Source organism: Anomalospiza imberbis, chromosome 5, assembly GCF_031753505.1.
Source record: "Anomalospiza imberbis isolate Cuckoo-Finch-1a 21T00152 chromosome 5, ASM3175350v1, whole genome shotgun sequence".
Lineage (NCBI taxonomy): Eukaryota > Metazoa > Chordata > Aves > Passeriformes > Viduidae > Anomalospiza > Anomalospiza imberbis.
The window spans coordinates 37038240-37061636 of NC_089685.1; the positions used below are offsets into that span (position 1 = coordinate 37038240).

A 23397-nucleotide genomic window follows, 5' to 3' on the forward strand; every position below is an offset into this window, starting at 1 on the left:
ACATCCGCTTCAGAATATCAGAAATGTTCATAATCATGAACGAAAACTCATTACAAGGAATCACCTTTATACACCTTTAAACAAATAATCTAGCCTCTTACATGGACTGAAATGAAGATATATTAATTATTTCTGGTCTGTAAGGTCAGTTGTGTGAAGGAGTTATAATTCTAGTCTCACTTCTCGTGTTGAAAAGTTATTTTCCTATGACACTTATAAAAAATTAAGGTGTTTTTGTGGGAAAAAAATCAGTATGTCATACCTTACTTGTCTTGACAGACTGATTAGTGTGACAAGAGTTCTAAAGTCATCACCATACCTACATTTCTGGACTCGTATGAAATCTGTTACAAAAATTGCTGTGTTTGGCTATATGAAAAAGTATATGCTAGCCTGAAGTAGTTCATGGTCTTGCCTTCTGTATTGACAGACAGCAGCAGTCAGTAGAAAAATAGGTTTTTGAACCTGCTGGATCATGATATCTTTCCAGTCATGCCAGAAGACATGCGTCTGGTTTCACTGACCACTGCCTATCTTCTGCAGTGAAGTGTAGGTTTCTTGAATGCCTTCCCAGGTTTTTAGGATCTTCAGAGCATCAAAATCATTTGAGCAATGGCAGTTTTGCCATCCAGCAAGTGACTTTATAACAGATGCTGATTTAAGTTGTAGTAAATATACAGGAAATATAAAAATTTGGTTGACACTTAAAGGCCAATAGAAACTCAGTTTGGTGCCCCTCCTTTGTTCAGCAAAAGTTTTCTTTGAGCCAAAAATGGTTTGGCTCATGCTTCCTCACAAGTAAAAGGAATTGATTGAGAGAAGCTTCTTTCTGATGCAGTCAGTTCCAGATTTCTGCAGCACCATCTAGTGAAGTCCTTTTCTCAGATAGCTCATGGAATTGACCAAGAATGGTGGTAAGACAGCTGATATTACAGAAATGCATTGGCTGAAAGCTGTTCATCTTCTTCAAATGATGACATGACTGAAATATTAGATGCGAACTTGTTATCAGCTCTAGTCAGTCTGTGTTAGAAAGGCACGTGCTGCTGGCTGCCTAGGCTTGGAACAAATTGGGACCAATCATCTCACTAAGGTGTCTTTACTTTGCATGACAGTTTGTGAAGTATTTGAACAATAGCCCTCCCATTCTAGAGCAAAGCTTGATTCAAGCAGTGAGTCAGTCCTGTTTTGTTATTTACCCTCTTTTTATTATGCTGTACAAGAAATTAATATGTTCTTTTGGTAGTAAGATACTTCTTTCGTTTTTGAGAACTAGATTAATGTTAGAGCTGCAAGCTGCATTTCAGTAATCAAAGTAGAGTGGGTTTTTTTGTTTGGTTGGTTTTTTTTCTTAAGGAAATTTTCTTGCCACACCAGTAGACAGATTGGGCAGACGAAGACAGATTTCCCAGGGAGCTGGGTTATCACTGAGGACTTGGGGAAAACTTGTAAATTTATTTAATTAGGAGCAGGAACTCCTTTTTTTAGTAGCGAGATATAGAGGCCTAAAAGAGCTCTTATGGTCTAAGAAAGATTTTTATTTTTTTTAATCTGTGAGTGAATAATTTATTAAACTTTGAATGTAGTTTCTTGATTATGCAGTCTATCTTAGGCTTCTTCATGGAAGTCTACATGTACAGTTCCCTATCATAATGACTCTTCAGATTATTTTTTTCTATCGAAATACTTCAAATATATATTATTGAAGCCTTATTCCTTGCTGACAATCTTAAGTGTGTTACTAGATTAGGTTCCCCAGTACATTTTTTTTAATTTTTAAGGAAGTCAGCCATCAACTACTCCTGTAAAGACAAGGAAAATATTAAAATGGCCAGATGATGAGAAGCATAGTTAAAGACTTCTTCAAAGCTCCCTCCATTTTTTTATCTAGGCAGTTCCTAGGTGTCTCATGGCCCTCTAGTGGAAGGGATGCTCACCTGGACCCCAAGACAACTTCAGGATTTACTTGGGAGATCAACTCCCAGAGGGGATTGCTTGTCCACAGGTAATCTTTACAGTCTGGAATATAAGGTGATACTAAAACAACAGCATCTCTGGAGTTTCCCAGATATTAGCAATTCAAGGTGCTATTAAACCTGTGATGAAACAGGCACAAATAGTTTGATTTCAGGCATTTCTCTTGAGAATGGAGTTAATTTAATCTGTTTTTTTAAACATCTGGCTAAATAACTTTGGAGCCAAGTTAAGTCAGAAGGTTATTCTTTTTTAACGGATTTTGCTAGTTAAACTTCTCACACAGGAGGTGTGAAAGGTCCTGTTAAGTAGCAAAAAGCTTTACCTCATAATTTATATTCTATGCTATTTACTCTCTTAAAGATTTCAAGCAGGATTTCAAAGGCAGAGATGATAGTCAAGTACTCAGTTCCCGTTGTCTTTTTATGGGATATAGGTACCTAACTGTAGTTTTTAATCTTTGAAATCACTTCTGTCTATAGTAATTATTGCCCTTTCTGGGTAGTTTCAGTTTCTAGTACCTGTCTCACTTTTTTTTTAGGAGGGGGCCGAGCGATGGAGGATTCAGCCATTTTTCAAGCCTCCATGAATGATTTGTTTAGGAGGGGAGTTAACTCCAGTAGAAGAGAGGAAGAGTCAAATGCAAAACTGAAGCTGGAGGTACCTGCAATTGGTTGTCTCTTGCCTCCTCTATAATTTTAGACCAAGTCAATGACTTTTTCATTTAGGTCTCTTCCTAAGTGTTTAAAAAGCAATAAAATCAAATCAGTTTGGTAGGCACATTTGGTCCCTGTATCTTTCCTCTGTGTTTCTCTTTTGTTTCATCTGTTAGTCCTTTCTGAAATTACAGAAATAAAAGCATGAGCCATTGCTGGCTTAGCACCCAAAATACATGAAACACAAGCTCAGAGTAAAACCTCAGAATTTTGAAATAAGTTGGACATGAGCACTCAGTTTATTCTTTTATGATTTCTTCCTAGGACTTCTGTAACTGAAATGAACCTAAGAACATTAGGCTTGCGGGAAAAAGAAATCCTGGAAGCATTCCATAATACTAGTAACTAGTAACTCTGCCCAAAGGCAGAGATTTAACTCAGAAGTCAGGCTTTAGACTTGGGAGAGTTTCCATGATCCAGTGGGTCACAAGTTCTTATTCTTTGCTTGATTTCTGCTGCCTGTCAATAGCTGAGGGGGAAGCACAGTCCTTCATTTACAGACTAGTAGACTGTGTGTAGAATAGTGGAACATAGATTTGTTCTCTGCCAAAGGCAACAATTACTGTCAGTACATACATCTTACATTTAATATGTGACTTATGCACACTTGTATAGTTATGAAAGAGTGAAAAACCAAAAGGAATGAATGATGTTTTATGTCAAGTAAGATGCACAGCAAAAAGTATGCCAGAATGTAGCTAAACTGTTTTAAAATGTGTTAGTTTTAACAGCCAATCTTCTGTTTCAAAAGTGCTCCAAATGCATTTTATTTTAAATTGGATGTTTCCCACATTTATACTCTTTGACAGGGAGAATCACCGCTTGATCTTGCAAAACAAAGGAAGAATGTTTGGATGATCAATCATCTACAAGAAGCAAGACAGGCAAAGGGGTATGACAGTCCATCCTTTCTGAGAAAACTGAAAGCAGATAAGGTAAGTAGTAGCATAACACTTGTGTGAATCAGTCTTAGGGCTGCTCTTGGTTTGGGGACTTGTGTGTTTGTTTAAAAGAAGTTCAGGACTGTGGTTTCCCCACATTTCAGCTTTAAGGAATGTCTTTTTATTAGGACTAAAGTGATTGCAAAAGGAAAAAAAGTGCTTTATTTAGGACAGGAGGAAATAAAACCGTAAGCTTCCATATGCTTACTTTTAGTTTCTGTGCTAACCAAAAGAAAATGTTACATGAGTATTTTGTGGTCACGTATTGTTTGGGTTAGCCAAGACACTCCAAAACTGACTCTCAGGTAGCTGAGGAAAGAAGCATTTTGGGTATCCTGAACTCTGATCCCCTCTTTAGTAATGTATTGTTTATTGTTATTGTGTTGAATGAAAGAAGCAGTCAGTCTTAGCAGTATAAGTAATACATGAATCTCTAATGTGGAGGCCTTTTGCTTCTCAGAGTATTGTTTAATACTGCAGACAGAAAGAGGGTGTAAGGGTTAACATACTGCTCTATCATGAAGAACTGTCCTCCTACCTATTGTTTGATAATTTAAAAAGAGTTAATTTTTCTTCTTAGTATCCCTGAACACTCAGGCAGAGTGTTGTGCTGGATATTAAATGTTGCTACCACTGATTTAATCTTTTGAAATAAAGATATATTGCATCAAGATGCTCAAAGTACTGCTACAGTCTGGGCTTTAACCCTGTGGTACTTGAACAATGCTGTGATTATTGACCCGAAGTGGTTTGTACGTTTCATTGTCACTGTAATGAAATTATTTGAAATAATTTAATTATTTGGGAAGAGTTCAGTGCTCTTATCAGGAGTTATATCCACACAGTGTAAGACAAAAACAGTCCTATCTTTATTCATAGATGCTTCAGTATGACATAAGAACTGCAGTTCCATGAGTAATAAAAATTTACTGACATTGTCATAAGCTGTGTGGCAGTTCATACACTTATGGGTTTGTTAAAAAACTAATGTTGCCTTGATTCTGGATTAGCAGCAAAGTCTCTAGAAGACGGTTCTAAAACAAAGTTATTGATTTGTAATATAATTTTAGGAAGGTTTATTTTCCTTTCAAATTCATTGGAGCTGTGTAAAGACAAGAAATGAGAAAAATTTGTGAAGATTTATCCCCCACTGTCAAGCTTCCTGAAAATTTAAGTTTTCATGACTGTCCTGTTTATTATACAATCTGTTCTGAAAACAGAGTTACTTACTGGTGTTTGTTTCTATACAGGAATTCCGTCAGAAGGTGATGCTGGGAACTCCTTTCCTAGTTATTTGGCTGGTTGGGTTTATAGCAGATCTAGACATTGATTCTTGGCTCATTAAAGGGCTGATGTATGGTGGCGTTTGGGCTATGGTACAATTTCTTTCAAAGTAAGTGTTTTACTGAGACACCGTCTGTTTAGTGTGCATGCAAGAAGTATTTTGCTGGCATCTTTATTGGATAGATTATCTTAAATTTCCATTTGTTGGAATTAGTCTTTATTTCTGTGAAAGATCTTGTGCAACTATAGCTCCTGTAATGCTCTAATGTCTTGTGAAACCTGGAGTTATCTTGGGTGAATACTGCTGAGCTAACAGAAGCTAACAGCAGAATAGAAATTCAGTCATTATCCAGAGGAGGGTGCTGAATGTCTGTCTGCAAAGAGTTACCAGCATGCATATTGCTGAAAGCAGACAATGAAAAAGTTACTATAAAATAATAAAGATAATGTGCAAGTGTACTATTAAAACTGTTTTATTTCAATAATTTAAATGTGCAAAAGAGATTTTTAGAGAGAAATTAAGTCAGAATCAGATTTTGAAGCTTTTGTTGTTGTGGAAATAAGTGACTAAAGAAAAAGGCTGCTTTCTGATAGTGTTTTTTGTACGTCTTGTTACCTGATCATAAAGACTTTTAGTTGTATTTATGATCACTTTAAATGTCTGTAAAGGCACCTACAAATACACACACACACACACACATACGCGTGTAGTCATGCTCTGGTGGATTTTCAAGATCTGTAGGCTACATAATCTCTCCTTTTTTTCATTATCATGTCTGGCCAAGATAGGAGAACTGGTTGTATCCCCATGCTTAGGAGCTTTCTGCTTTTCTGGGGTTGGGTGTCATATTTATTTAGAGCCACTTTCTTCTCTTTTCTTTCTGTATAAAGAGGAAAATACATCTGCTCCTTAAACCAAGTTCAGAAGATCTTAGTGGACTTGGTAGACCGGGAAGGAAGTGGAAGGTTATCAAGCTTTTGCAGGATCTTGGAGATGGTCTGTTTAGTCTTTTTGTAATCTCTGAGGCTTTGCAATTTGCTGACCTCCTCCTACAAAAAACATATTTCTCATTTGTCAAATTCTCAACTGTGCCTTCTACAGAAAGGAAGGACAAGATTTCTTCCAATCTCTCGAGATCTGTTTTGTCAAGTTTTATATTTTTGGCCTAACTGACATGAGTTCAGGATTAACATTTTTATTTTCTCTTATCTGTTGCTTAATATTTAGTATAAATAATTTTTGAAGTGTTTTACACAAAGCCCAGGTTTGAAATAAACTTGTGCTGTTATTCTAATAATGTTTTCTTTCCCAATTTTAGCTAATCTGTTTAGCTGTCTTTTCCTCCCTACTTTCACACACACAAAAATGTACAGAAATCACTGAAAGAAAGATTAGTGCAGAGTAACTACTGTGTGTTCAAATGTACATTCACTTTTTATTCATCAAATGAGCTCATGTTCCTTACAGGGTTTTCTCCAAAAGCCTAAGGAACTTCACTAGAGAAGAGAGAGTTACTGTAAGGGAGTAAAGAAGTGAAATGGAAACTACTCCCTGCACACATTTGTCTGTGGCAGCCCTGAGGGAATCACCAGCACAAAAAGCAAAATGGATCAATATGAGGATGTTTAGGCAGATGATGCAGAAATTTTATTTCAGGGAGGTTAGTTGATTAGAGTGTTGCTTTGCATACGTTTCATAGCAATTTCTTCTTGAATATGGAGTAGCCTAGTTATTCATTCACCTCACTGTATTCAGCTTTATTCAGAAGAGTCTTTAAAATGCAGAAGTGTAAGAAAGTGAAAATAATTCTGATAGATTAATTTTTTTAAAACTAATGTAGCAGCATTTTATCTTAGAACTTGGCAAATGTAGTGATATATGGGAAATTAATTAGTTTGGATTTTTTTTCAACTTTATTTTGGCAACTGCAGCAGAAGCAAAATTTTGAATAATATGAAATATTTCAAGTATATAGGCTGATAACACCAAAGTCTCTTAAGTTTTTTTTTCTTAATGATATAATTTTAACATACAGTTTTCATTGTATGGGTTTCCAAAATGTCTTTAGCACTGGAATCTCAATATGGTTTGCAACCACTGTCCATGTTGTTAAGAATCTCACAGGTTCCTAAATGCTTGCACAGTTTAGTTTCAGCATGAGTATTCACTCATTCTGCCTGTCTTGGCAGGTTATAAAAAGGAATTTCTTGTAAACTTTGAACAGAAAAGTGAGGAAAATGTATGTATGGCATATTTTGCAATATCCCATATAGTACATATTTTAATAGGAAGTGTTTTCCTGAAGCAGTAGTTCAGGATTTACATTTTATAAATCGAAACTTACCGTGTGACATTGTTCCTACATTACAGGTCATTCTTTGATCACTCCATGCACAGTGCACTGCCTCTTGGAATATATTTGGCAACAAAATTCTGGATGTATGTGACGTGGTTCTTCTGGTTTTGGAATGATATCCTTTTTTGTGTACAGTAGTATTTTTTTTATGTTCATAGTATGAGGAATTACACAGGTATATCCTGCATATAATACTAAGTAAACTAATAGCAATTTATAAAAGGGAATCGCCACTAAATGTTGCTTTCCATATTAATGTTAATTATTTTATTGCTTTAAAAATGTGCGTGCTATTGCTGTGCTTCGGTAAGTAAAACATTTTCCTCAAAACTTACTTACAGTACTCTGCAGAATTTCCTGTGCTTTACCAAATTCTTATGTGGAGGAAATGTTAGCAAGTTTGTAAAATATTCTCTGGCTGTGAGGAGACACAATGTAATTGACTGCATTTTTTAGACACTATTCTGAAAACAGTAGGCTGGTTCATGGTCTGTATCAATTCCAGTGGAATTGGTTTCATAGTTAGATCTTCCTAAAGATCTTGGAAATTGCATTTTGCACAAACTTCAGATGCATTTAATAACTATGTTTTCAGTTATTTTGAAAATATGTTTATTAACAATACTAGTTTATAGAGATTCAGCATATTGACATATTTTTGTGGTTCTGATTGTCTGATATGAATTTCCCTTACTCATGGAGGTAGAAATTGAGTCAGAGTTCAGTGAGGAATGTTAGTTTTCCATGGCAAAGAAATAGATTCAAACTTTTAAGCAACTTTCTTGGGCACTGTAATTTCATTAGCCAAGAAAACAAAGTAGAGATTCCATGTTTAATACAGTTCTTATAGTTATAATTGTAAGGTTTTTATCCTGAAGCTCATATTTCATTCATATATCTACCAACTTGCATAGATTCTTATTTCTGTTGGTCATTCTGATTAAATAGCTTGAAGTTGACTTTTTTTTTTGTCATAGAATAATCTTAATCATTCACTAGAAGTATAGACAATTACCCTAATAAAACCTGACTTCAGAATGTTAATAAAATACTGTCCTACTTCTGTCCCAAGCTGGTGTCTCACAACTTTGCAACAGTCTTTTTGTACAGAGAAGTAGTGGTCTAAGACCTTCAGTTATTAGTTCCTTTCATTAAAGCTGACACAATTCTGTGACAAGCTGTTTTAGAGACCAAGTGCTTGAGGCCATCTTCCTTTAATTGGTGACTTTTAATTGGAAATCTCTGTAATAAGATTCCAAATTCATTCTTCTTCTGGAAAATAAATTCATTCTTCTTCTTCTTCTGTAGCTTTATTGCAGAAAAGAAATTGTATGCCTCCTCTATTTTTATAACATGAAGCATAGCATTGTGGTTGGATAAAGAATTCCTGTATTTTTACAACTTTATATGATTGCTTACAGCAGACTAGAGTGCTACTTTACACTTCGTAGTGTTCAAGTGATAATACCTGTCCTAGTAGTTTTCACAAATTTTGACTATCTTTTGCTTGGGGAAAAGAATTTATAACCTCTTTATTTTTGGGTCGATATATGAGTTTATGGTCCTGTGCCTCCCTGCCACTGTTTTGCTGCATCCCTGTAAGCTTGTAACAAAGGATACATATGTCTTACCCCATTAGTGTATTCTACTTTTCTAGTGTTTGCAGAGTAGGAGCAAAAATGCCCTCAAAAATCCTACACACTAAGTCACTACATTTTAATTTAGTTTTTAAAAAAAAAAAAACTTATTTAAAATTGCACTTTTAATAGTGTGATCTAGAATTTCACATTTCATTCTTTTTCATTAGTATTTATAGGTATAATATTCTCTTGTGTCCTGTAAATGTCCTGCCAAGATTATACCTCAGTTGTTCATGCAGTCTTTTCAGTTCCAGCTGAACAAATACTGCTTGTTATGTCAAAAGGTTCTTACACTGCTCTGTTTTTCTAAAATGTCAGAGTTTACTGTAACCCAAAATATTCACAGTATTTTATTTTCTTCTGCTCCTATTTGGTGAAAATGGGAGTGTGCAGTTTTAATTAAGCAAGGTTTTATGGCTGTCCCATCCTTTCTGCAATGGTGAGATTTTAAGATTATATAGGGCAATTTGTGTTTTTTAAAACAATTTATCATTGACTAATACGGTATTGATTATCTTATTTCAAATATACTTCACCATTTGCTGGGGTCTAGGTTAAAGAAAAACATTGCACACTTTTTCAATTAGTGATCATTTTAAAACTGGGTGTAAGAGAATTCATGATGATTTGCATTCTTTCACAAAGCTGATACAATTGTATAGGATTTAAAAAACTGTAACAAGCTAATTGGTACAGTTAAACAGTTAAAAAAAATTTATTACCAAAATTAGTTTCAGGAAAAGAGCAAAAAGCCTTCATGCAGGAAAAAAACACGTCAGCATCCATTTTGCTGCAGGAACCAAAGACCCCAGAAATCCAAACTCTGGGCCCAGCTGTCCAGAGCTTCTGTTCCCATGTCTAAATAAATTTAAATCTAATTTTTTTCTAAAGTTAAAACAAAAGTTTTAAAAAAAATCTGGAGTGGAGGAGATAGGCTAACTGAATTTATTTGCAAGCTAAAGGATTCTTTTTAAGTCAGAAATGGAGATAGAGGGCTTTTGCAGAGCTTCAGTTAGTTACAAACTGATTTTGTCTAATACATGCCTAGTCAAATGAGACTTCTCATGTAGCTATCTGCTGTTACCTGCCTGCACTCTTAGATCCAGATGTAAAGCTGTTATGAATTGAGGATTTGGAGCATCTTTCTTATAAGGAAAGGCTGAGGGAGTTGGGCCTGAGACTCAAGAAGAGATGACTGAGAGGGGACTTCATCAATGTCTGTGAGAATCTGAAGGGAGAGTGTCAGAGGATGTTTCCAAGCTCTACCTAACTGTGCTAAGCAATAGGGTAGTGGGCAGAAACTGATGCACAGGAAGTTCCACCTGAATATGAGAAGAAGCTTCTTCGTTGTGAAGGTGAGCATGCACTGGAACAGATTGCCCAGGGAGGTTCTGGAGTCTCCCCTCAGTGGAGGTGTTCCAGAACCATCTGGACACAATCCTGTGCTGTGTGCTCTGGTATGACTCTGCTTGAGCAGGAAGGTTGGACCAGATGACCCACTGTGGTCCCTTCCAGCCTGGAAGAGACCCATTCTGACCCATTCTGTGATGCTGTGATTCTGCGAATTGGCAGGTTTATTTGCATACATTTGATCTCTGACACCTTACACTGGCTGCCTATTTTTCTGTGCAGGAGAAAAGGGTTTTTGGTTAGTGAAAGGGCACATCTGGGTCTATAATGTGCATTTGGCTTGATTTCAGACTTGTATGATACCTGAGAGCAGGAAGCTGCATGTATTTGTGGCCTTTTAAATAGACTACAGTTCACGAGGAAAAATTAACTTAGCCCATGTTTACCTGACTTAGGGGTTGTGTGGTGCTTGTTTGGTTTTAATTTTCTTTTTAGTGAGATTACCTTTTTAGTTCCAATTCTTGGAATAATTTTCAGCGCTTTGTACTTGTTCTAATAATTAAAGAATATTGATCAGGACTAAAAGTAGGAAGTGTTTTGTGGGTGTTTCTGGTTTGTCTCTCAACGAAAACTGGGGAAACTGAATAAAAGAGGAGCAAATTGGTGGTAAGGCAGGAGGTGTGAATGCCTGGTATATTATGCATTTTGCAGTCTTTAATAATATAGTAATGTACTTTTTCCTTGTGTAACTGTAAATGAGGATGTTAACACAAAACAAGACACTCTCTCTAGAGATCCAGTTCCCTACTCTACTCTGAAGCTATTGCAGACCTACAAGAATTTCTTACATGTGATGTGTTTTGAGAGATGTCTGTGATGCAAGTTGCTAAGATCTCTTTCAAAGTAGACTTCAGAAGGGAGTTCAGTATGACTTTAGATACGTCTAGTGCAGGCATCTGTACTGCAGTTTAAACACTCTTCATAGCCAGTGACAAAAAATAGCCACTTGTAAGGCTCTGCTTCTCTTACATAATTTAAATATCTTGATACTGAAGATAGATGGGACACGGCTTTTTTTCTTCCTGATGTCTGTGAAGGCATACTGAGTGATTTAAAGTGGGTGAGATTAATCCTACACCTGAAGTTGTTTACTTACATCACATGCTGGAAATACCCTGAAGAAAACTTTAAAATTCTCATGTAGTCTCCCAGCTGCAGCACAGAAATCCCTTATCTGCCACAATTTACATTGTCAGCATTGCATTAATCTGACACCACCGTGATAAAACGATAAGGAAAACAGGTTCTGTGGGTTGTCTCTTATGTTCTCTCTGTATTTGAGGGAGTAAAATGGGGGAGGAATCCATTGAGACAATGGACTGCTGCTTTGTTACAGGTTATCCAAATTGAAATTAGCAGAAAAACAATTCTAAAGCATTAAGGTTATAAAAACCCTCTTAGTCTTTTCTCACATCTTCTTTAAAAGTCTAGACATGACATAAATTATATAGAAATGGGTCATAAAAGTGGTTCCAGTTGTACTTTTATTGTTTGTAATGGTTGTCTGATTAAGGTACATTTAATGGAAAACCAGTTTTCACTGTTGTAAAAAACCCAACAATTATTTTAGTATTCTAAAGAAAATGTAACCTCTCTCTAGCTAAGCAGTTCAGTTTCATCAGCTTATTCTTGGCAGCAGGTAGCTTTAGAAAAAAATAGGAAGAAGTTGGATTGTGTAAATTATGAAGTCAGAATTTTTCATCTCTAATGTATAAAATAGAGCCATGAGTGTTAGAGTATAGCTGATGTTGTTTCCCCTATTATAAACTTGCAGGAAACATCTTGTTACTGGAAAGATTAATTGTCTTTAGTGAGCTGATACTAACATTCTACTATATAAGATACATTATTAAAATGTAAATTTTGCTTGCCAATATTTTTTTATTAGAAAATCACAGCCAATTCCTTGCCCCAACAGGAGGAAACCAAAAATTATTTGGGATACACTTGACATGAACAATGAGACTTCCTTAGCATTTCAGAAATCAAAAAGAGGCCTATTTGTATTTGTTTGCATTTCTGTTTTTTTTTGCATTGCAAGCTGTTTAGCTGATTGTATCTAAGTTCCTCAAAATACAGTGTAATTTGGGTGTGTAGTGTTTTCTGCCTGAGTACTAGGTGTACTTTTTGTTTGGATAATGCTGCAGAGGCTTCTGCCACCACAGATTTGTCAAGTAGGGCATCTTCTTGCAGTTATAACTGGCAGTGACAGCAGGTGTCTTCAGTCAGTTTTGTCAGGTCTTTTGTAGGTTTATGAGAATAAGTAATTTTCCTTTTGTGGAAGAGAAACATCTGAAGTATTTGGTTTTTCAGCATCACTGCTAAAAATGTTTTAATTCTCTGAAGAAATGTCAAGTGCTGTAAGACTAGCATGTTACATGGCAAGACATTGAATTCAGGAAATGTATTTTAAAACAAATGGTTATTTTCTGTCTTTATGGTAAGTGATTTTATAAACACTTCCAGAGAATAACAAATCCTGTGTTTTTTTAAGTGTTAGACATATTAGTATGTTAAAAATATCTTTCAGTGATGCAAAATGTGTGTGTTGCCTTATTACAGGACCAGGTTTCAGACACTACCTTTCTTGGAGATAAGTGGTGTTGGGACATGATTGCCATGCAACAGTGGCCATTGCAGCAAAATTCCTTCTATGGCCAGAAACAGCCTGTCCTGTGATATCACAGGAATGTCAAGCCACTGAAGATATAGGCAGTCAAACGTCTGTCTTATAAATAGAGTTCCAAAATGTTTATTCTGAAAACAGGAAATAGTTCTTAAGAAGATAAATTTTATGGGATTTAATTTAATTAAAAGGGAAAACAGTTACAAAAACTGAACTATCATTATTCATCCTTTAGAAGGATAAATGCTTTAGAAATACCTTATGGAACAGACCATTCTTAAAAGTAAGTTTTGAAGGTCAAGCAATGGAAAATGCAGCGTACCAAGCTAGTTCTTACAGCAGTGCTGAATTTTGTTAATTCTGAAGACAGTGACTCAAGGACATTAGTTAAATTTAAATTGAGTTAAATTTTGTTTCAGAATTATCAGTGAGAATGTTCAAGAGGAAATTCAGTTTTATACTTGACATTCCTTGACTGTAAACACATCTCAATTTTTTCTTTATACATCTTCCATTCCTTGCTAATAGTGTTGCACTTTTCTACAATTTTGGAAAATCCTGGAAATCTGATCCAGGAATCATCAAAGCCACAGAAGAACAAAAGAAAAAGGTAAAGCTAAGAAATACAAACTTATTCTTCAACAGCCTTCCACCAGCTGATGAGCGTATTTAGTTTACTATTCAATACTTTACATTTCAGTAAGTTGTATAAAAAAGGTTTAAAATGTTGAAAAGTCTTCCAGATGTATTTTTTAACATGTGGAATGCATTTCAAGTCTTAACTGGTGCAAAATTACATATTAGTCATTTTGAGTAGCAAAATAAAATTGTAACTTGAATTTTCAATATTAAAAGTTTGAAAAGCAGTTAAGTGAAAAAGCAAATACGAAGTTTCAGACTTTTGTGATACTGAAACAACTAGTCCATTATGGGAAAAGTGTCAGTTAATTTTATGAAAACTTTCCAGACTTCTAAGCACCTCTCATTTTCTTTACTTTTGTATCTAAAAGTATTAAACTGACAAATATTTTGAGGATAAAGCAGCCAAAACCCAAGGCAGTTTGGGGTGAGCTTTTATTTTGGCATAAATGTCAGAGAAAATATGGGTGATCTAATGATATCTAAGATACTGTATCATTATTAGCATCTCATATTTTTATTTTAAATTAAGTGCATTGTTCTCAGCAGCCAAACTGAGCATTGAATATGCCAAAATTATACAAGCAGCAAAAATGTTTTGTTTTGTTTAAGTTTCCTAGAAGCCAGCATTCCACCTAAAATGAACTTTGAGCTTCTACTTCGTGGTTATTTGTGAAAAGACCTGTGTGGATCAAGATCGGACCACTTGGAGTTGTGTCCTTATGTGGGAATGAAAATATAATAGCCGCTAAAAGGATGGTGTAGATAAAATAGTTTTTGTGTTCTGCAATAGGTTATAGCTGAGTTCAATGTGCAGATTTGGATTTACTCTGAAAATTCCGTTTCTGTTATTGCCAGTTTGCCAAAGTAATTTCCCAGCTAAATTCTCCTCCTTCAACTGGACTAAACTAAGTAGAATAGTCAACTATAACACTTTGGATTGGATTCAGCAAATTGCACAAATATGTAGTTTATTTTATCTACTTGCTTAAGTAGGCAAGTGTGGTTCCAAAAGCCTTGTTGAACTGGGTGGGAATTGCAAAATGCAACTTCTTGACACAAATGCATATGGCTATGAATGTTTTGGATTTCTTACATTGCAGCTAACCACGTGGTAGAATGTTCTGTTAGCAGGGGTATGAACCATTATAGGATGTGTGTGTTACCTTCATGCACACTTCTAACATTTTCATAATTTGTCTTCAAGTATTTAATGCTGAGTTAGCCTTTAGCTTTGAAATAACTAAGTAAGAAAATTCTTTTCATTTCAGATGACCATGTTAAGTATGTTTAGAAACATGTAGTAAGCAACCATTTCAGATGTTTGTTGTTTTAATATGCCATGTCCTTTTTTCTGTGTTACAAAATAACCCAAGTCATTCTTAAAGCAAGTGAAGCAATAAATAAATAAAATATTCCTATAGTTCAAAAGCATAGAAGGTAGACAATTGTTTACACAGCACAATGATGTGGATCTAACTGAAGTGATCCTGCATCTGCACAAGACTTACATTTAAAAGCTCTTCATCTGCTCTTGTTCAGTTCTGTTCTCCTGAGGTTTGGGATTTTGCTTGTGGACAATACTGAACTCCAGTGTTGAGTGTCAGACCATGCACATTCCTTTTTGCATCCTTTTGTTAGTCTGTAGTGTAGTGTTATATTCCCACTGAAATCAGAGGGACTCATAATGAAATTGTTCAGGCTATCAAAAGTCACACCAGCAGCACTGAAATCACAGTAAGTGACTAGGAATAAGTATAAACTAGAATTAATTTAGTAGTAAATATGCATGTTGGTTTAATAAAGTAGATTCAAAATAACTTTCCTCTGAATTGAATTTGTTCCTGTGTGTAGAAAGTACATGACATAAAGGGTTCACCGCCACAGGTCTGAAAATGCTTGTCACCATTTGTTGATATGCTAAATTCTAATTTTTTTTTTCCTGCAGACAATAGTAGAACTTGCAGAGACAGGAAGTCTGGACCTCAGTATATTCTGCAGTACCTGCTTGGTAGTATATTTTTTGATCAATTTCGCTATTGATTTTTTTTTTCCTTTAATGCTAAGCCAAAATTAGTGTTCCTATAATGAATACATATTTGACCTTGTTGCAGTTTCAAAGGCAGAATTTATTTGTACTCTTTAATTTAAGCAGTGTTTTCAATACATAATATGTACACAAAAAATGCAACAGTGAGAGGAAAAAGATCATCACTTTGGAAATAAATTGCCAGTGTCAAAATTCAAGTATCCAGTATGTCTGCCAGGTTGGTTGGTTATACACCTAGCAACTTATAAAAATCACATGTGACATTCCGCTATCTTCATAACTCACAGTAAAATTATCTTGTGCTTCTAATAAAATATTTTTTCAACAATCAAATGTGTTTCCCTATCTGGAAATAGTCAGGAGTGGGGAGGGGGGAAATCTTAATTTTTGTAAAACAGATACAACGTGCTTTTTCTTTGGACGTTAACTAGCAGATACAAAATGCTCAAGCATATCAGTGTTAACACTGCAAAGCTCTGATATATGTGGAACATGAATGATGTTTGTATCTCCAAATTTGAAGCTGGAATTATATACAGATGTGGCACCTTAAAAATTATGTGTGTGTATATACATATATATTTCAGACCACTTCTTTCAAGACATAACCTTCAAGAAAAAAATTTGGGAGTAATTTAGCATTTTAAGTTCCTTCAAGTTCTGCTTATTGAGTCATATTTCTGTCTTTACAAAATAACCTGAAAAGTTTATGTTAGAGCTTCGTTATGAATGATACACAGTCATGGAACTCAATATTCTATTTTCTATTGTAACTCTATTTTCATTGTTAAAAGCTGAAATTAAGCTGGTTGCTATACAAAGCTCAATAGCTGGAGGTGATAGAAGAACTTTGTATGAGAAAAATAATTCTTTGTATAAGAAAAAAATGTGAAAATCATTTCAGTGCAGTTGTAAGGAAGTTTGTGCTAAATGGTGTGTAGATTAAGCTAAATAGCTAGGATTGCCTTAAGAATTAGCTTCAAGTTTGAAGTTCTCTGAGGAATTAACAATAGCACAATCAATTCACATTTAAATTGAGGGTTTATGTTTTCTTCTATTTAAAATATATCAGGGTAACTTGCTTTTCTAAACAAATGTTTATTATCCGTTACAGATACGGAAGCCAGTGAGGTCCAAACACTGCGGTGTTTGCAATCGATGTATAGCGAAGTTTGATCACCACTGCCCGTGGGTGGGGAACTGTGTAGGTGAGGAATTTGCTGAAATGCTCTGCAAGGTCTTGCCTGTTCTCATTTCACAGGGGAAGAGATTTGGCTTCTGAAGAAAAGCTTTTCAATATTGAGCTTAATTCTTTTTCTACATGTGATTCTCTGCATTATTCTCATTTGTATTTTCTGTTATATACCCGTCCTCAAAATTGTTCTGTGTCTAATTCAGTTTGCAACATATGTATTTTAATTGGCATAAAGTTTAGTAATGAAAAGATGCAAAGCTTAACTGCTGAAAACGCATGTCCCAATTCCACAACTGATTATTATCCATTACATAAGATGAAAGCTTTCATTTTGACCAATAATATTCAGTAACTTGTTGGTAAAGTATACATATTTAAAATTGTTATGACTACACGAGTTAGATACAGAACAATTTCCTATTTTTGACCGTCCAGGTTGTCTTTTTTTCTCCCCAGTGATTATGAAAGGAATGGATATAGAACAGAAGTAAAGTCTCTAAATGCTGCTATTTCCAGTCATACTTTTTGAGAAACTTATTTGAAAACCATTATTATGCAGGGAGTACTGAAGACCTCTCAGCTAGGAAATGAGTGCAGCTTGCTTTACATATATAATTTTTTAGGACACAAGCAGAGGTAACTTTAATCTTGGGGAGGAATTAAGACCTGGGTTCACTGACAGTTTGCAGTTTCTTAATGCTTCATTGTAGTCCTTTCAAATAGATATAATAATGAATAGCCAAAGTAGTTTGGTCTGAAAATCAAGAGTAAAATTCTTGCATTTAAATTGTAATAGAACATCTCTAAAGTCTCATTGAGATAACTTCTATCACCCCCTCTGTTCTATGTTTCCTACAGATGTTACTACCTGAGATATTTTTGGTTTATATTTTAGATGTTTTACAATGAACAACTAAGAAATTTTTAATTCAGACAATTAAAAATTGTCTGAAGCATGGGGAGCATGGGCCCAGGTTTTACAAGAGTACTGAGGAGTAGGTGTCAATGGGACAGAAAGATCCAGTATTTTAATCAGTAACTGGAAAAAAAACGAAAAACAAATGGGGGAGGAAAGACCTTTGTTTGTGTGTATTGAGCAAGTATATGAGTGGTGGGATTAGGATTGGTGGAGGAAATGGTTTTTAAGTAACAGTGATGATGGAAAAGTAGAATTTGTCTTTTAGTGGTGGTATACAGAATGGGGTAACTGGAGGTAAAAGTAAACATTAGGGCCCTTGAAAGTATGCTGGAAAAAAGTACTAGAAATCACGGTATGGGAGCTGGAGCTGAACTGGAGGGAGTGATGGTCTGAACAACCTTATATGGCTTCTCTGTCTCAGAATGGTACGTGGTCACTCTAAGCATGGGATTGCAAAACAGAATCCATTCTTAAAACAGCATTTGTGGTATGTTTGCCAAAAAGAGAAACATGAATCATGCCTTTCTAGAAAGGTGGAATTTGGATGTGTGTGGAATGTTTTAAAAGGATAAGAATGTTGCTAAAGATAGGACTGAGAAATCTTGTAAGAGTGTTTACAGACACTATAAAATAAATCCTTTGGGGATAAAACTTGGCACATAAAGAGACCTAGAATATTTTTAAGAGGTTGACACAAAGTGGAGACTATTTGAAAAATAAATGAATTGGCAACTAGGGCAAATTGTTTTCCTCAAAATTTTAGTTAAAATACAGGAAGCATGTTTCTGGAAGTGATTATATTTGTGTTCTAACTGGTGTATCGAAATAGCATTATGTTTTTCTACAGTTTTTTTTTTTTTTTAATTTTATTGTAACAGCAGAGGATGACTCTATTCCTGCCAGTGCAGGAGGCAGCTGTAGAGCACTTTTCACTTTTTTTTTCTTTTTATACTGTGATCAAGATTGTACTATTTCATTTATAGTTTTAAATGCTACACCCATGGTTTTTGCTCACACATAAGGATTTCCTGTTAGGCAGAATTTGGTTTAGTATCATTAAAGATGTTGCTGGAAGAACCATTGCATTAGATGCCTCTCAGATGAGCTTCTAGGCCACTGTTTAACTTCTGTGTTCTTTATAGAATGTCTTTTATGAAACTTAACAGTTCTGAAATTTAGAATGCAAATAAAAGTGATACCTTAGAGACATTCCCAACACTTTCTCATATGCCCTTAGGTGATCGAAGGCAATATTACAACATAAATTTGTGTTTTCAGGAACTTTGTTTGATTTTCAAGGAAGTGTCTTATGTTTAGTCTAGCTTGTGTTATATGTATGTTTTTGCTCATCTCTTATTTATACAGTCTTTCAGCTCACTTGCTAAAAGCACTTGATTATTTTCTGCCTCCAGAGGATGCTCTTGTTTTAGCAGGGAAAACATTTGACATAATAAAGAAGTAAATGCTGTGCTGGTAAATGATGACAGCCAAATCTTTTGTAGCCCATTATCATCTCTGTGGGTTTAGTTTAGAGCCTGGAGCTGTTGGAAGGTTGCAACACTGGACATATTTTACAAACAGAAGGAAGTCTGAGTACTTCAGAATTATGATGTACTCTCATAAGAGGCATATTTTAGCTCTACTACTGTTAAAAATATATCAGACTTTTAGTTACTGAGTTTTCTTGCATTAGAATTCTGTCTAAAGCAGAATAGTTTTTATCCCATTCATTGTTATAGCTAGGTGCTTAGGCCTTGTCTGTTCAGTTACAGGTATTTGTTTTAAAAGTTTTACTGGATATTTATTTTTAGCTAGCTTCATCAAGCATCCAAACATAAGATGTGAGTTAGCTTATTATCAAGGAAAGTTGTATATTTGTTCATATTTCTGTTTCTTTTAAGAAAGTGAACTCTGTAGTTTGATGATTTTTCAGTGGCTCTTAAAAAATACTTAGTAATTTGTAATTCCTGGCTGTTAAGAGCTTTGCAACAGCTCTCACCAACTTTGCTTTAAATATTGTCTGTCGATAATTTTATTCATTCATGAATGAGGTTACAAATGAATTAGTGAATTGCAGTTGTAACATGACAGAAAATTAAAGAAAAGTTGTTTTGTTGTCTGAGAAATAAAGGAAAAATCATAAGTAAACCAGCTAATTTCACTGTCTTGAAGTTATAGGGACTTAATATTGCAGCATAATATTTCTATATACAATAATAAGCAGTACTTCTAAGCAAGCAATTAAACTTTCTGGTGTAATGTTGTTTTTCTGCTGCTTTCTGAAAATGTAGTAATTTGGTCCCTGTTGTGCAACTTTAGGAGCAGGGAATCATCGCTATTTTATGGGATACCTGTTCTTCCTGCTTTTTATGATCTGCTGGATGATCTATGGATGTATCTCTTGTGAGTAAATGTGATTTTTAGCGCTTTTTTAATTGCTTCTAAATACTTTATCTCCTCGTATGGATTTTTATATATCTTTGCCTTATCAGAGTTTTGGTTATTTTTATCCCAGAATTGAACTACACATTAATATTTGATTATATTGGGTATTTTAATTTAGAAGATGATGTGTTTCTTGTTCTAGATCTTTTTTTCTTAATTACAGACAAGTATGTGCATATGTCACATATTCAAGGAGTTGGGAAAGGAAGAGAGAGCAAGTAAAGCTCAGAATTCCGGCACTTGTCATTTTCTTATTTAATTTAACACATTCTAATGTGGGCATTATATGTTGCTATAAAATAAGCATATCTTTAATCTTCTGTATATTTTTTGACCTTTTTTTTTCCTCTAGACTGGGGTTTCCATTGTGAGACAAGTTACACAAAGGATGGATTTTGGACCTATGTTACACAGATTGCTACCTGTTCGCCGTGGATGTTTTGGATGTTTCTAAACAGTGTGTTTCACTTCATGTGGGTGGCTGTATTACTCATGTGTCAGATGTATCAGGTATGGAAGAGCACTTCACTCATAATGCTGTGTCTTGGGAGTGACATAAGAATATCAAATAGTTCTGTCATTTAAATTTTCATTCATTGTGCTAGACGAAGCATTTAATCTCTCAGCCTTGCTGGAGGAGGCAAGCATCTGCTGTCTCTCAGTATTAGGCATCATTCAGCTCTAATTCATGTGGCCTTTTTTCTTGGTGCAAGTGGTTAAAATACCTACCTCCTGCTTTCCGTTCTCAGAATGACAAAAAGGTAAAACAGACCAGAAAAAGACAACAAATACTAATAGAGGATAAGAGCTGTGGGGCCAACTTATAATAATGCTGTATGTTATTAACAGAAAGGGAGTGGTAGCTTGAAAGAGGATGCAAAAATTTCTTACACTGCTTCAGTGTGAGTTGAGGCCATATTATTACACTCTAATCTGACCAAACCCAAGTTTTCTTTATCCTTTCTAAGGAAAGAAGAGTCATACTGAAAGCCTTGAAGTATGACTTGTCATTAATGAACCTTGAGACTTAATCTCTCCAGAAGATTTCTTGGAAATAGAAATTATCCTCTAAAGCTTAGGTAAAATTTTTCAGTAAGTTTAAGTTTTGTCCTCCATTTTTACAATATTTTTTACTTACAACATATATCAATTTCAAAATCTTGTGGTTTGTGTTTGCTCCTGATAATTTTCCCAGTTAAAAACTCGTTTGTCAAAGAAGGACTTGAAAGCAGTAAATTTTGTCCTTTTTCAGCCTGTCTCATGCAGTACTTGGTTACATGTTTTTATGTGAGCTAAATTTCTTATTCTTCCTCTCTTAAGATATCTTGCTTGGGTATCACAACAAATGAAAGGATGAATGCAAGAAGATATAAGCACTTTAAAGTTACAACCACATCTATTGAAAGCCCATTCAAGTAAGTTTTGAAGTATATACAAATTTCTTATTTGTGTAGCCTTGCATACATTTGAATCATGTTGCTTGTTGAAACAGAACGTACCTAAGTACTTCCAGACTATTTTTTCTACTTGGAGTGCTGAATCTTGTCAGCTATTTTCACAGTCACACATTCTATCCAGTTAAAGGAAGTGATTAATGTTTTGTAGCGTAGGGTGCATAAACACAGAAAAGAATGCTTTCCAGCAGTGGTTGTATTTCAGTGTAGAGTTGATGGGGAAATAAATATTCTCTTTACAAAGCAGATACTCAAACCAGAGGTAGTTGCTTACTGCAGCATGCGTGTTTTGACCTGGACATTCATTTCCACACTGGGCACTTTCTTCTGAATAATACTTACTGTGCTGTTGAAGTTGGTCTATGCTCTATGCTCCCCTTTCTCTCTACTGTGAGAAAAGAGGCTTCACTTTCTTCCTATTCATGAGGAAGATCATGGCCAAAGCTATTTGTGGGGAAGGAAGCAGGATGTCCCAGGAACTGAAGTGGGTGTTGCATGGGTGAGAGCAAGTATACAGTTTTTGGGCATCAATATATAAAAGAGTAGGTTGGGATTCTGGTTTCTGTAGTGATGAGGGTGCAAGATGAAAGATGGGGGCTTGGGGGTGAAATAGCCCTGAGATGGAATATGGGGTCATGGAGCAGCTTGTGGAGCCAAAGCAGGACATGAAATGAAGGCATGAAGCTGGTATGGTGATGGGTTGGGAGCATGTTACAAAAGGAGCTGGAAAAAGAAAAAAGCACATCTCATCCTGCTGCACATACTGTGTCTCCTGTGGGAGCTGCTGCTCTTTCTGGTGCCACACAGGGTAAAGGAGATAGGAGATGGGAATTGTGATAAGGAGCAGTCAGCATGGATTCACACAATCCTGTGCAGTGTGCTCTAGGATGACCCTGGTTGAACCAGGGACCCACTGTGGTCTCTTTCAACCTGCCCATTCCCTGATTCTGTTATGTAGCAGATAGATTTCTATGCTAGGAATTTGTGTGGTATTTTTTTAATATCTCTTCATACAAAACTTGTAGTGAGAAGCAGACAAGCATCTCTGTAGTTACAGTGCTCCTACAGATCAGAGTTGTAACAAAACCAGTTAATTACTTTACCTGGAAAACATGGGGTGGTGAACAAAATAGGAAAAAAGTGATGGTTTGATCCCAAATTGCTGTCACGTTCACAACCTATTTTAACTGAAATAGCTGCTATTATAAAAATTACACCTGAAAATAACACCAGATGTCTGAAATAACTGACTTAGCATCACCTGTCACATGAAGCATTGACATCAAATAGTTTAATCTCCTTTTTGCTTAGACCTGCTGTCTCATATATCATTACATGAGCTTCTCTTCCAGAAAACGGATCTATTTAGCCCATGTATAATTAAGGTAAAAATCCCCAGCATGCTGGGAGTTTTTATGTAGGTTTCTTAAATATTTGATAGTTAATTGATTCAGCCACAGAAAGTGCTTGAATAGTTCATTTGATTCAGATCATGCTTTCTTAATTTTGTTTTGTCAAGGGGCCTGGTTGATTCTAGACCTGCAGCTGATGAACCAATATGTATGCAGAAACAGATACCAATAAATACGAGAATTATTCTAGGAAGACATTCACTTCATGCTGTTTTGTTTTGCATCCATCTGTACAATGCAACTGTCCTCTTAGAACAGGATCTGAACTACCAGGATGTGTTACATAGTGATGGACTGCTAAAAACATGTGTTGGTAGATAGTGGAAGAAAGTTGG

The 23397-nt window shown here is 35.4% G+C and overlaps 1 protein-coding gene across 1 annotated transcript in view; it reads left to right on the forward strand.

Moving 5' to 3' along the window:
* ZDHHC17 (zinc finger DHHC-type palmitoyltransferase 17) overlaps positions 1-23397 on the forward strand; it is a 64911-nt gene that overhangs the window by 38147 nt on the left and 3367 nt on the right. Inside the window, exons 8-16 of the mRNA XM_068190263.1 lie at positions 3500-3625; positions 4882-5024; positions 7287-7387; positions 13434-13558; positions 15536-15598; positions 16752-16845; positions 20071-20154; positions 20549-20706; positions 21517-21611. Of these exons, the coding sequence (XP_068046364.1) occupies positions 3500-3625; positions 4882-5024; positions 7287-7387; positions 13434-13558; positions 15536-15598; positions 16752-16845; positions 20071-20154; positions 20549-20706; positions 21517-21611 (989 nt within the window). The remainder of the gene's footprint in view (positions 1-3499; positions 3626-4881; positions 5025-7286; positions 7388-13433; positions 13559-15535; positions 15599-16751; positions 16846-20070; positions 20155-20548; positions 20707-21516; positions 21612-23397) is intronic.